This window comes from Diabrotica virgifera, chromosome 1, assembly GCF_917563875.1.
Source record: "Diabrotica virgifera virgifera chromosome 1, PGI_DIABVI_V3a".
NCBI lineage: Eukaryota > Metazoa > Arthropoda > Insecta > Coleoptera > Chrysomelidae > Diabrotica > Diabrotica virgifera.
In genome coordinates, this window is record NC_065443.1 from 141,128,454 (window position 1) to 141,143,986 (window position 15,533).

General features: G+C 32.6%; 1 protein-coding gene across 2 annotated transcripts in view; it reads left to right on the forward strand.

Annotated features, from left to right (window-relative positions):
• The window catches only part of LOC126878692 (zinc finger MYND domain-containing protein 11), a 123,613-nt gene extending 113,953 nt beyond the window's left edge, over positions 1–9,660 (forward strand). For both annotated transcript variants that reach the window (XM_050641561.1, XM_050641556.1), the window contains exon 14: positions 1,900–9,660. In XM_050641561.1, the coding sequence (XP_050497518.1) occupies positions 1,900–2,022 (123 nt within the window). In that variant the 3' untranslated portion in view covers positions 2,023–9,660. The remainder of the gene's footprint in view (positions 1–1,899) is intronic.
• Positions 9,661–15,533: the final 5,873 nt, after the last annotated feature.

Consider the following 15,533-nt stretch of genomic DNA (forward strand, 5'->3'; position numbering starts at 1 on the left):
CTGTGGAATATTCTAACATTTATAAAATACTATAGCCTCATGTTTTTTGAAGTTATACTTCTTTACCGGCGATAGAGGGTGAATTTTTATATGTTAAAACCTATCAGCCCGGCGCATGCGCATTATAACTTTGTTCTGATTGGATGTTCAAATGACATGTCAAAAATTATCCGATATGGCAGCTGTAGGACAGCTGTGGTTTGGAGGTAAAGGTAAAGGTAAACAAATGTATAATATATTAGTTTTATTGTTGTGAGGACAGAAACAAAAAAGTTTATAATATTGTAGTGACTTTTAAATAGTTTTTAAAAGCAACAGGTACGTAATAATTGTTAATGTATCATGAGTATAAACCTACCTATTTGATCTGCCAAAATACATAGTAGGTATGTAATACTTTTATTTATATAATTTGATTACCATCAAAATTTCTATCAATATTCACCTAATATATTGTTTTCTTACTCTATGTTTTGTTGTATTTTTTCAATTCTAAATCATTTCAATTCAAAATTAAAATAATTTGATCAATTTTCAAAATATCAAAATATCACAAGTTTAATCCGTTTAGTTAGTCGATCTTCGAAAATAATGACACATAGTGTCCGTGGCTAAGCGTTGAAGGCGAAAGAATTCCAATACCAACCGCGCTTATCAGCGCTGGTTCGAGTCCCAATAGAAACTTTCTTTTTTGTTTTTTGTTTTAATACATTTTATGATTGTAAGTATATTTATTATATAATTGTATTTTCAGAAAATACGTATTTAGTTAAAAAAACTTTCGACAATTAATGTTCAGACATCATTTGTGGCTTGTTTAATGTGTTTGTGTGTGTGTTTTATTCTTTTATTATTTTAATTTTTGGCACTGTTCTAATAAAAATGTTTGAGAAGTAGTAAGTATAAATTAGTTTAATATTTAAACAAAATATAAATAAAAAGTATATTAATTTCGTTTAAATCATATAATAGAAGTATAACTTCTTACGTGCGTACAAAGTACACACACATTCTTTTTTTTATTCATTCGCTTATGTCGGATAATAAAAAAGTAAGTTACTTTAACAACTAGCCTTGTTTTTATCAATACAGGGTGTTTTTAAATAAGTATGGCAAATTTTTAGGCGTAATTCTGCATGAAAAATAATGACAGTTTGCTTTATAAAGGTGTGCCCGCAAATGCTTCGTTTCCGAGATAGGGGGTGTTGAATTTTTTCTTACAAACTGACGATTTATGTATTGCTCTAAAACCGGTTGAAATATGCAATTGAAATTTGGCCGACCAAATTTCATTTGAATATCTCAACCTGTTTTAGCGCAACAAATAAATCGTTAGTTTAAAAAAAAATCATCGCCCTGTATCTCGGAAACGGAGCATTTTGCAAACTGTCATTATTTTTTCATGCAGAATTACCCCTTAAAGTTTGCCATACTTATTTTAAAATACCCTGTATTGACAAAAAACAAGGCTAGTTGTTAAAGTAGCTAACTTTTTTATTATCTAACATAAGCGAATGGATCAAAAACAGAATGTTAAGAAAATATGAGGCTATAGTTGGGTTTTGATTTCAGTATTTTATAGATAGAGCTAGAATATTTCACAGGATCACGCGAACTTTGTGAAAAAATCACAGTTTGATTGGTACACTCGGTATATAATGACAATTTACCTTTGTATCAATAATATTATTACAACGATATTGTTAAAGAATAAGGCTGTAACATATTAAAAAAATCGCTTGCATCGGACAACAGGTTTAGGAAATTCGAGACATCAAAAAGGACCCATTTTTAAGGTGGTGCGTTAATTTCTTGGAAAAGTGTATTAATGTCAATATTTATTTTTTGATAAAATTAGGTAAATATTTTTGGTAATAATAATCGATCTTACCGTTTTAGTGTTATAACTGCGAACAAGAAGCCATTTACCACTGTTGTTGGAATACTGCATACTGTTCTCAAACTTGCCAACAGCAACATTGGATAGCCGAACATAAGAGAGTATGCCGTCGGAAACGTTAAGAAGAATATAAGTTGATTGTTGATAAAACACGGAGCTTTTAGATATAAGTTCATTAGTAATTATTGTTAGTTTTTAATTAAATAGGGTATGCGACTTTTTGTTAACCTTAACGGGGATCATCACTGTATTTTTAGTCTATTCGTTCACTTATTCATAAACGGTTGAAAATCTTTATCTTGTTTGTATCTTCAGTATATGTCGTGGTAGGTTTAATACCTGTCTTCTAAGTTTAAAAGAACATCTTTTAAGAAGAATTTTAATCTGTGTTTTGATAGTAACACAAAATAGAGGCTAACATTTTATATCTATACTAGCGATATGTCTAATTTCTCGCGAAAATCGTTCGTTTTTATCGTTTTTTATTTTTATTCTTTTTATTACTAAACGTAATACCATTCTTACGTTGCCCCGGGTTAACAATATTATTAGAGTCACCTGGTAAAAAGTTACAAAATGAATGTATAATACAGCAAGGTCAGTTTAGGAGTTATATCGGGAGAGCACAAGTAGTTTTCATAAGACTTATACTTATGAAACCTTCTTGCTTAATAATACAAGATTCGCATATGGAATGGCACGATGAAAATAATATATCACCGTCTAACAACCAATGCAATATTGTCATATTCTTATTATAAACTTGGTATGCAGATTTATTGGAATAAAACAGGGAAAACCGGTATTTTATATTTATTTAACTTTACTTTGTACATGAGTCCCTTCTTGGCAAGGTCGCCACATTTACTTTATCAAGTCTAAGGCTTTATTGAAACTGGCTTAAACAATTTAAAGGTGAAAACTGAGATAAGAGCTAATCTGCTGGAATCGTTTTTGTTAAACAATTTCATAATTTAACGTTGGTTGCAGGCGTATGTGTAAACAAAATATGTAAAGATTTTTTTTAATATCATCAGCATCAGTGGCGTCACAGCTCTTTATGAGCCAAAGCCTTCTTAAGAACAATCCTCCATTCGGCCCTGTCTCAGGCAACTCTTTTCAATTCTCTAATTCCAATTGATTTTAAATCGTTCTCTAAGTTGTCTTGGTACCTAAGTCTCGGTCTTCCTTTTGCTCGTTGTCCTATCTGCCCTCTTCGGTCTTTTCTCATCCCCATACATTGGACCACGAGAGATCAATATCCAAGTGACTCACATTATAGGCGCTACGAGTATAAGCAAAGCAATAAATGCTTGCTTCTAGTTCTGGAAGAGAAATGTTCATTATGTTTCATTAGTTGATTGTCGGCGGGCTTTAGACTCTGTGCAGATCCTTATGTGACGTAGCATTGAATCATTGATAAATAATCGCCAAGACGTTAGCACATTATTCTCTTGAACATATCGTTTTGTAAACGCTGTTGGGCCCGGAGATTCTTTTAGAACATTTTGTTGATTGCGACGTCCTACTCCGCTGAGATCAGTACAAGTCCACTCTGTTCCTTCACTGGAAATGAGGAGATCATCGAAAGTAGGAACTGAATTGCATGGAGTAGATTGTTGCCCGCTACGTGAGGTTCGGCCAACTCTTCTAGACATTCTACCACGTGTGCCGGAACCTCGCATAATTATTTTTGATTCGAACTATGTTCAGTGGATGTGCTTGGGACGGGTAATTCAAGAAAAGATTTATCTGACTCTGATTCACTGGACGAAGAGTAGTAATAAATCAGTATCTCAAAGGGAGTCATCATGGAAAACCGTGCCATTATCATTATCACTGTCGTTACCTAACACGTCAGCTGATATATTTGGGAAATTTAATAATTCTTCTAGTATTTCCACCTCACTCAAAAATTTACGCGAACTCATAATGAAATAGAAAACAAAATCCAACAAAACAAAACACTTTAGGTCCTACCACTGATAAAGGCGAATTAGGAATGAAACAAATGTGCAAAATAAAGCTACCATATAAATATACTAAAAATGGCATAAACATAATGCTGTCAAAATGAGTCATTATATCATAAAATGTAAAAGCGGAATTGACATAATATTTCAGTGCTGTATAAAGAACCAAAACTTAATAAAATTCAATAAATATCATGAACTTAAACAAAATAGAAAAGAAAATTTCCATTTTACTAAGTGCAACCGTCAGCTGGCCCTTCTGGTGTTAAAGGAAGAGTAGATGCCCCATGACTATGCCACAGTTTAATGCTAACGAATCAGTTAGTTGAGTCTCGAATTTTGACGATTCCAATTATGCAATCCACTCCTGGGACAATTTGGTGACATTGTCACCAAACCGTGACCAGACATCTCGTAACGCGACATTTCGTAACCGGACAATTGGTAACGGACAACTCGTAACAGCGACAGTTCGTAACTATACAAATTCGTAACGGACAATTCGTAACGTCCAAATTGAATTATTCTGTTTATTTTTGTTAACGTCGAAACTAACTGTTATTACAGTTACAATTGAAATTATGTTTATCAATTTAACGAAATAGTAGGTACCTGGATAAACATGTTTAACACATTTTATATTTCGTGTTTAAGAATATATTAAAAGTCTTTAAACACATACAAACTTTAAATATTTAAATACATACAAACTTTCAACAATATTTTTAAAAGTTTATCCCTCTTATTGTTCCTTAAATTTGCATATACCTACTTAGACAAAGAATAATGAAGTAATTCGTGAAATCTTTAAGCCGACAACCGTCTTTAGACATTCCTAACTTTTTAAGTAAACATTTTTCTAAGTATTTTATTTGCGTGTTTAAATACTTTTATTATACATATTCTGAAACACAAAATATGAAATGCCTTAAAATGTTTATCCTGATACTGATTCGTTAAATTGATAAACATAATTTCATTTATAACTGTAATAACAGTAGTTTCCACGTTAACAAAAATAAATAGCATAATTCAATTTGGACGTTACGAATTGTCCGTTACGAACTTATAGTTACCAACTGTTGCCGTTACGAACTGTCCCTGTTACGTATTGTCCGTTATCAATTGTCCGGTTACGAACTGTCGCGTTACGAGATGTCATGGAACCCACCAAACATAGAGAACAAAAGATTTTTCGATGAATGACCCTACTTATTCTTTGGCATTATACTGTGACTATGCCTTCTTTTGAGCCAATCTCTCGCCCAAAGTTTCTTTCTTCTGTTTTGTTCTTCCTCAATAGCTCAGGTTACTTCTCTCAGTAATATTAGTAGTAATATTTTATTAAGTTGAAACCTTTGACTTGTATCTAGCAGATGCCACTAGGCACCTACCATCATGTTAGTTGCAATGCGGGACTAGTAGACTGGGTGATTTAAACTTGGTTCCGAGATAGCAACCTATGCATTCTCTGATGAGCCACTAAAAAGTGGCGAAATCGTCGATAAGAGTGCTGGGTGCGCTCTCTGGACTAAGTGAAAATTAAGACAGTTTAGTCTTCGCATTGCAACTGAATAAAAATGGTATACATTTTTATTTTTTAACATTAGTAATGTTTATCACACTTTCTCACGGCACGACGACGACGGCTGATATTCATCGTGCGTTTTTTTCTGTACGACTCTAGGGAACATCCATAAACTACGTCGTAAAAATTTTGGACTTTTTAATACCCCCTGTAATACCCCCCTTCCGTGCTAAAGCGTCGTTTACATTTGAAACCCCCCCCCCTCATACCGACGTCGCAATTGCAACTCATGACCCTCCTTTTTATTGTTTTTTTTTAATTCCATGTTATTTCTGGATTCTTTTAAAGTTGCCTATCAAAGTTTATTTACGAATGTATACAAATCAGTATTAGTATGTAGCTCATTAATATCCGCTTTTTTCTCTCAATTCACTGTACAACTAATTAGCTTTATTGGGACAAAAGACAATACTTTTATCGGAGTTCCTTTGCTTTCTTAACTGCATCATATAAATCTTGATACTTATTTTGTTTTGATTTCAATACAATTTCTTTTACTAAGTATAAGTACAATGTACTAACTAAATAAAATAGAATATTTTATTTCTATTCATTATTGTAGAATAATTGTTTCACACAGAGTATTCAGTAAATAAATGAACAGTTTTTATTTATTGCTTCCAGACGTTATTCGGTATAGAAGCGTTTGTTTAAATACATAAAACAATGTTTTATTGTTTGTTATTCTGTACAAAACTGCTAGCAATATTATTAAGGCTGTGAGTTATAAAAACGAAATGAAAAGTATGCGATAAAAGTAATATACCTACTAATTCTTTTTAATCCTACAATATGGTATATTTTTTATATTCGTGATGTGCACTCATGGCCCCCCTCCCCCTGTCGTATACCGTCGTAATAAGCAAAGGCCCCCCTCACCCTTTTCAACGACGTAGTTTATGGATGTTCCCCTACCACTATTTTCAATTCGTGTGAAAACGGCTACTCTAGAAAGTAGAGTAGTTCGGCTAAAAATCATGCTAGAGAACTCTACCCCTAATTCTACTAATGAAAACAAGGCTTGAAAAACATACCTCCTATTTCTGTATCTAAAAAAAAGTTCAATTTTATGTGTGACTCTAATAATTTGTAAAAAGTCAACGTCAAATTTTGTTTTTACTTATGAAGAAATAAGTTTCTCCTGGAATAATTTGAAAGAAATAATTTTTACTAATAATAAATAGATTATTTTCTGCAAATCTTAGACTGAGACTATTATATCTATTATTTTCTAGGCGAATTGTACTTTATAAGAAGCAATGTTCAGATAATGCAATTGTTTTATTATATTATTTTATCAGAAACCGATCTAGTAATGCTACAATTTATAATTTTTCGTTTCTGTCCTGCTCAGTATTTTTATCCAACTTTTTCAGTGAGATACAGGTAAAACAGATATCTGATCGAAGAGTTAAATAATATATCTTTTAGTAATGTTAGATTAGTAAAATTATATTTCTTAATATATATGTGTTGTTAAACAGGTTTCACATACATAGTGTTGTCAATAAAAAAAACCAAAACAAAACAAGTTTCAAACGATAGAATTTGATTTTACTATTATTTTTTTATAATTAGAAACAACCGGTTACTGCTGATATAGTCGGTTCGCTAAACTCAGACACAACTTTCTAGTGATTTTAGTAAGTAATTTTGCCAATTTGGTAAAATTGGCAAAAAACAAAAAAATTACCTACTAAAATCACTAGCCAGTTGTGTCTAGCGTTGAGTTTAGCGAATCGACTATATATTTTTGTCGATTTTTTTTAGAGTTTGCGATTTTAAAATATTTTCAAATAAATATAGTATATGGTACAAGTGTTGCAGTTTCATAATCTAAGTAAACATCAAACATTTGGTGGAACAGGTTTGGTTTATTTGCTTATGACATACATGAAATACATATTATTTTTTTAATTATATCTTCGTTAGTCTTGAAGTGCTCTTTCCAATTCAAGTACAATTTGATAATCTGCTAATAGCATGTATAAATGATGTTCGGCCGTACTGCCGTGCTTAGCGAAAACGCCGTATCTGAAAGAATGAAATTTTTACTTCTTTCTAACCCAAATGTGCATATCTATCTTATTTGCTTACTAAAAAGACGTAAGTTAAGCCAAAACACATTAAACACACCGCGTCTTATGCCGTATCCTGTGTAAATGTATACGAATTCTTAAACTAAAATCGATTTTACTCGAATGTAATGTCTCTGCAGATACGGCGTTTTGGCTAAGCACGTCAGCGTACTAGTTTTGTTATTTAGACATAAACCTCCAATAAAACAGTGCGCATCTTATGTTATTATGAGTAACAAACTATGTACTCTTTTGTACAAACTATGTACAAGACGGTTCAAATGTGGTTTAGCGAGTTTCGATATATAGGACTTATTTCCACGTCATTTAGGACTCATCTCAAGTTTATTTATTTGCTTGATCGTCGCATTGCGTGTTACGTCATGTAAAAGCTTTACTGTTATTATTTATTCATTTTCTTCTTATACCAATTTTTGTTGTTGCCCTGGGATGGATAAATATTTCGTCTTGTCTACGTTTATTTCTAAACCTTATTCGTTTTATTGCTCTATCAATTTACGTCATATTATATGGCCGTCATAATCATGAAAAACGTGGGCGTCCACAAAAAATATGATATACAGAGTCAAAGTTCATTCTTCCATTATCTTTGGTTTTATTGATGATATTATGTCTTTGCTCCTATTTTTCCTTGGGCTTTTTATAAGCCAACTTTCCGGAACTTTTACATCCACCTATCTACACTGCGGTGCAAAAAAATCGATCTACTAAAAATTTGGTCATTTTTGATGTTTTGAATTTCCTAAACCTGTTGTCCGATTTAAGTGATTTTTTACCACGTTATAGCCTTATTCATTGACAATATCTCTGTAATAATATTGTTGCTAGACAGTCAAACTATCATTGTATACCGGGTGTACGAATCAAACTGTGTTTTTTTCTCAAAGTTCGCATCACCCTGTGGACTATTCTGGCATTTATAAAATACTGAAATTAAAACCCAACTATAGCCTCAGGTTTTCTTAACATTTTGTCTTTCGATGCATTCGCGTATGTTGGATATTAAAAAAGTTAGGTACTTTAACAACTGGCCACGTTCGTCATCAGTACAGGGTGTTTCTAAAATATTTGCACAAAACTTTAAGGGGTTATTGTACATGAGAAAATAATGACAATTTGCTTTATAATCATATGTCCGCAAACGCTTCGTTTCCGAGGTACGGGATGTTAAATTTTTTTTAAAAACTGATGATTTACTTATTGCTTTAAAACAAGTTGAGATGTGCAAATCAAATTTATTGGGTTTTAAGACTTAGTTATTGCACATTTTTTGACATACAATTAAGAATATTCACCAGTGGCGCGCAAACGGGCATTATGACCGATAATATTACCGTACGCACGCCAATGGTGAATATAAAATTCTTAATTGTATGTCAAAAAATGTGCAATAACTACGTTTTAAAACCCACCGAATTTGATCTGCATATCACAACTGGTTTTAAAGCAATAAATAAATCGTCAGTTTGTAAAAAAGAAATTGAACATCCCGTATCTCGGAAACGAAGCGTTTGCGGACATATGATTATAAAACAAATTGTCATTATTTTCTCATGTAAAATTACCCCTTAAAGGTTGTCGCACTTATTTAGAAACACCCTGTTTAGAAATTTCCTGTAGGAAATTCAAAACATAAAAAATTACCAAATTTTTAGTGGATCGATTTTTTTGCACCGCAGTGTATGTATTTATTCTAGTACGGTTTGTATTCCCTGACTCGTTCTGATTTTAATATTACTGCCACCAACACATATAATTCGCTCAAAAAAAAATGAAACTGATATCCGAAATAACAAATTCAAACTAAATACTAAATACTGTTTTGATGCTTCACGTAGACTTTCTTTGACATAAATTGTCATAAACTTTAAAAATTACAAGACTTTGCTTTCATCATTTTTTTTTCTAGTAATGTGAGATTCTTCGTTGTTAAATCTTTGTTTAAGAAGTAATATTGCAATATAGAATCAACAATTATGCACGGTTTATGTATTTTTGTGGTACGATATATTTAATGGTTCTTTTGACAACTATTATGTAACTGTCCTTTTTTATTATTTAATTTTTTGTGATTATAAATAAAGATATAAGCCAAGCTTATTTTGTTTTTTAATCGTTTAACTTAGTGGTCTGTCCTAAAAGTATCATTGCGGATAGAATCCGCAATGAAGAGATAAAATGAAAAATTGAGCAAAACAAAGATATCCTAGATGGTTTGGTCACATAAACAAAACAAGAAAAGGCCAAAATGGGTATTAAAGTTGTTACCAAAGGAACGAAGGAAAAAGGGGACATTTAAGAAGGAGATGGTGAGACAAGGGGCAGGAAAACAAGACCAGTGTTGTAAATAACCTGGTAAAAAATACTATATAATTGAATGTAATTTGAATAAATTGGGATGACTGTAACTGTAAATGCGTATTAATACTGAAAAAGCCAGACGTATGTTTTATATCATTAAAACTTGTCTTTATATCCAAAAATATTGGTTACAATTCAAGTTCTCACATATTAGGTATGTTTTTATTATAACACAAGTAATCAGGATCAAAATAAATGTTTTTTAGATAAAGACCACAAACTGTTATACATGGTTAAGTTTAAAAAATGACATACAGTTGATCCCAAACACTGTTTTCAGTGCGTCATTAATTTTGACGTCATACATGATTTTGAGTGTCGCGAATCACTGCATGACATTTTATTTAAATCGGACAGTTGTCAGAATATTTATGTTTATTTAAATATCAATATTTACATAAATATTTGCCAGAATATCAATATTTAAAATGTTTTAAGGAAACAATATATAAATATAGAATACAATTTCACTATATAATGTCCGAATATACCAAAGACATAAAATATTTACATCGTTGACAAATTTTTAACCTACAATTAGAATAATTGTCATTTTATCCGTTAACATTGTGAAAATACTGTCACGATAGATTACTTTTGTTTCAAATTATCTTTATTCGCATCATGGATTGGTTATGAATTTAGAGTATTGTAATTATTGTCAACCAATTATACATTTATAGTTTCTTCTTCTTAACGTGCCCTATCAAGTCCCCTTGACGTTGGCGATTAACATGGCGAAACTGTCTCTGTCTCGAGCTATTCTAAATAGGTGTTCTGCTTTCTTTATTCCTGTCCACTCCCGGATATTCTTCAACCAAGAGGCCTGCTTTCTACCAATTCCTCTGTGTCCTTCGATTTTACCCATCATAATAAGTTGAAGAATAGTTTACAATCTATTAAATAACTATTATGAAACAGTTCGTGTGTGTGTGTTCACAAAGAGGGGATGGCATTAGATAAACTTTTTGCCACAGATATTTGAAAGTTGAAGATTGAAGATGTCATATTAAATTTTTATTTTAGAATCTTTAAGAAATTGTATGATAATATCATTAATAGTTTTGGTATTGAAGCTTAGTAGATGTGAAATATTCAGCGGTAAACTTACATTCCGGTCATGAAGTCTAGCAATTAGTGCTTTCGTATGGTTTTTATTAAGTTCACAATTAAAGATTATATGATTTAAATCTGCAGTGGAGTAGTTATCACATGAACAGAGAGAGTTCATACGCATTCCTATTTTAGCTAAATGTGCAGGAAAATTGCCATGGTTTAATCTTAAGCGACTTAGGGATGTGGAATAAAATCGAGTAACGTGATAATCAAATATATGTGGGATATTTTGCGGAAGTTGTGGGTGTATGTAAGTGTATGGATTCCTCGAAGTTTGTACAAACTTAAGCCAAATAGTTTCCCTTTTCTTTCTTAATTTTGAAACAGTTCGTGAAGTATGCTTTTTGCGAACACACGCGATGTTTAGAGCACGTGCGGCAACGGAGCGAGTGCTATACATAGCGTAAGTACGCAAAAAGTACTTCACGCACAGTTTCATACAATTTATTTATTTCTATTCTACAATTTTTAGAACTTTGACATTTAAAAATTCTAACTTCTTTCAAACCACAAAAGTATCAAAACTTTTGTCGTAATTTATTGTTTATTATTTCATCACCATGACAACGCGAAAGTTAAGGATATTTGATTATATGAAAATGTGTCAAAAACAGTGCGAAAAAGTAAGTCCCATTTAAAATACATTGTTACTTCACGCACACTTTAAACACTTCACGCACTGCTATTTATAATGACAGTTTTCAAAAACTAAAAACTTATACATAATATGACATAGAGTAGATAAAATTTATTTATTTGACATTTCAATTCATTTGACCTTTATGTGTCAAATTAAACAAAGACTTGCATCTCGGGACAGAAATTTGGGGTCCTGGTCACAAGCATTTATATACTTCGTCTAATTTACTAACCGTTGCACGTCATCCGCGTCATAGCCTGTGACGTCGCATGATACCAACACGAAATATTTAGGCGGTAGATGTGTTCTTTTTTAGAATCACTTTGCCGAGTACACTGGAATTACAGCCACTAGACATATTTTAATATATACGCGTAGAAATAATATTTGAAGATTTCTATTAATGTTAACCTAAAGAAATACACAATAATATGTTTCATTTAATTTGTATTAATGGATTATAAAGCGTTTTTATGAAGCTCATTTGTTCGGAACACACTGTAAGTCTAATCGAACGAAGGTGGCATTTTGGAATAAATTGGTAACATTTATTTGACAGTTGCGGTGATGACACTTCATATTTGTTTATATTCTTTACTATAAGTATCTGTTTTATTATATTTACTGTTTTTATTATTTACTTTACTATAAAAGGATCCTCTAATGTAAAAATATAAATTCCACCTAATTTTATCATGACTTGGAATAATCGAGATATCTGACAACTTTTTTAGTTGTTATTGTAGACTTATACAAAGAAACCTACCGGCTTCATGCGAAGAGTTCGGAGCCGTTTTTTAATTATTAACAATGCAGTGCAAAAATGCTTGCACTGCACAATTATAACTCAATTCTTGTTCTCTATTTCTTAAGTTTTTACTTATTTACATTGAATATTAATTTGGTTTGTTGTATAATCCACGTTTACAGTCCCGGATTAAGAATCTTGAGGCCCCTAGGCAACCCAAGGTATGAGGCCCCTTAAGGCCTCCGTCTTCTCCCTCCAAAACCACCTCGGGTAACCCCTCCATCTCCATCCTTCATCTGCAGTTTTAAGTTCAATAATTTTCTCTCTGTAATGATTTACTGACAGCGTTGTAACTCATTAATTACGAATGTTTATTTTTTTGATATTTCTTTCAACAAACACTTAGCCTCTTAAACTGTTTCATCCTTTTGATTAGTGTTTTCAGCAAGAGAATGCACAGCAGATTTAAAGACGTAACTTTTAGACTCTTGTTGTGTCAGCGCCGTCAGCCCTTGCACTCCATCTAATGCTGCTTGTCGTGCTTGTTCTTTTAATACCGTGGCGAATGGGATCGATTAGTGGAGATTCGTTTAAGCATTTGATCATAACTTTCCAAAGGTGGGTAGAGGCTGGAAAAAGTTGTACACGGTTTAAACAAACCCAAAATACGATATTGCTCCAACGCCACTTTCAGCAGCACTTACTCCAACTAAATTAAGCTAGTGTGCGGCAAAAGGAATGTAAATTGCAAGTTTGTTAATCTTAGATAAATCAACCTGGATACCATTATATTTGCCTGACATGTTTGCTGAATGATTTTCCCCTCATGTCGTATGTCGTTTAGATCACTGCCACAGTCATTTAAAACGATTAAAACAGCAAAAGAAAGATTTCCTCCAGTATGGCTACTCGGTCAATGTGAGACAAATCTGGTATTGAATCGACACTTACGGAGTAGTATTTGGCTTCTTTAATTTCTTTAACAATTGTTGTATTCAAAACGTGTTTTCCCATTACTTCTATTATTTCTTCCTAGATCTTTGAAGATAAGTAAGAAGGCTTTTCAGTACCCTTTTTGCCGTAATTAGCTAAATGAGAGCTTTTAAAGAGGATTGTACTCTGCAAGTAGCTCTAAAATGCCTAAGTAGTTCCCATTATTTTGTGAACGAGGGATATCTGTATCATTTCTAAACGCTAATCCGCGAGAAGATAGAAACTTAACCACAGAGACTACTCTTTTCAGAACTTGAATCCAGTAATCTCGTTCTTGATTAAATTAAATTTGCAAAGAGCTGTCAATTCGACCATGAAGGCGCTGCCTGTCGATGAGTGTTCGCTATGTTCGAAAAAAGGAATATGTACATGGAAAGCAGTAAACATTTCCATTTGAGGGAGAGTGCGTTAGCCAATCTCTTTTAATATTTGTGACACTGATATATTTTCGAAAAACCATAGATTGTGTAAAAAATCTTGTAATGCCTTCAAAATTTCTATTGATGCTGAAAAACTTACATTAAGATTTTTACATTCTGAAGAACCTTTCCCAATTCAAAATTTCCATATTTCTTCAGTTATGGTAGGTATTCCATAATCTTATGTTGTTTCCGAATTCTGGGCCCAATTTACCTTTATAACTTCAATTTCTAACTTAGTTTCTGTTTCTGGTTCTTATCTTGAATTGGGATAGAACTGTCATTGTATGTTTTTTCATCTTCTTCAGTTACGTAAGCTATGTTTCCCTCAGCTATTTATATTTCTTCACGTGAATTTCCATTGGTTGCAGCTTCAGTAGCTGTGGCTTTCCGTGCGAAACCGAGTTTATGGTATTGCGCGATATTTGAATTTGCAACAAATATGATTTATAGTTTTTATTTAATTATAATTATTATTTTTTCGTTTTGGGCCCTACGAGGCCCCTTTTGGAGCCGAGGCCCCTAGGCAACTGCCTACTTTGCCTAATGGTTAATCCGGCACTGCACGTTTACAATAATTATGTGATCTATTTGATTTAAAATGGATTCAGGATTTTTTTATACTTTGGCAACTATGTCAACTTAGATCTCTGGCGTAGATAATGACGTGCAACGGTAAGTAAATTAGACGGACTGTAGATGTCACTGATGTCAGTCGAAGTCACGCGCTGGTTTGAAATAATATGAAATTTTCATTTGCATTTTACGTACATTAGGTTTAATGCGTTTGTAGTAATGTTTCCATTGTACAATTATTATTTTGCTATCTAAAATGGTTAAAAGATCCTAAATTGCTGTCCCGAGATGCAAGTTGACTTTGAGGTCGGTTATCTCGAAGATATTTTGAGATATCGAAATGCCGATTTCAGATTTGGATTCAGGAGACAAAACTACATAGCAGTGGCGGCTTTTCTTTATGTGCTGCTGAGCTGCAGAACTACCAAACAACCATAGCAAATCTTAATTATTAAAGAATAATTAATATAGTTTTATTTCAAATCTGCCATATTATCATATTAAACATCAACTGTTAATAATAATTCACCAACAACGATGATTAATATTATTTTTTTTACGTATTTACTCTTCTAGTGAAACCGTATAATTTTTTTACGTATTTGGTGCTCCAGTGAAGCAATCTTTTTACGTATTTGCTGCTCCAGTGAAGCCGCGTCGATAAGAACCGAAACACTGGCAGCGGTAAAATGCATTTATTAGGCAAACGGCGATCTTAGCCGATGTGCTTCGGCAATCGGCTGATTAACGGCCTCGGAAATGTGTTTGCGAGCTGCAATTCACGACAGTTATTCGTGACCGTTGCATCTGTGCCGTGTTTAGAAATTCTTAGGTAACGATAAAGTAATCGAAAAGTTTGCGACAAAAAAGGACCGGCGTATTAATTTCCAATTTAGAAAAATGCAATAAATGTAAGTTAATCAGATTTTTATAGCATGTCGTTATTAGTTACTATTAATTAGTATTAAAGCTAATTTTATTGTTTTTGTTTTCGTATGTTATTCTATTTCTATTATTTTATATTGGCCGTGGTTCATGCAGCACACCCTATAGCAGATGTCACGAGCCGCCACTGCTACATAGGGCTCCAGGTATTGCAGGAGACGCACGAACGAACAGA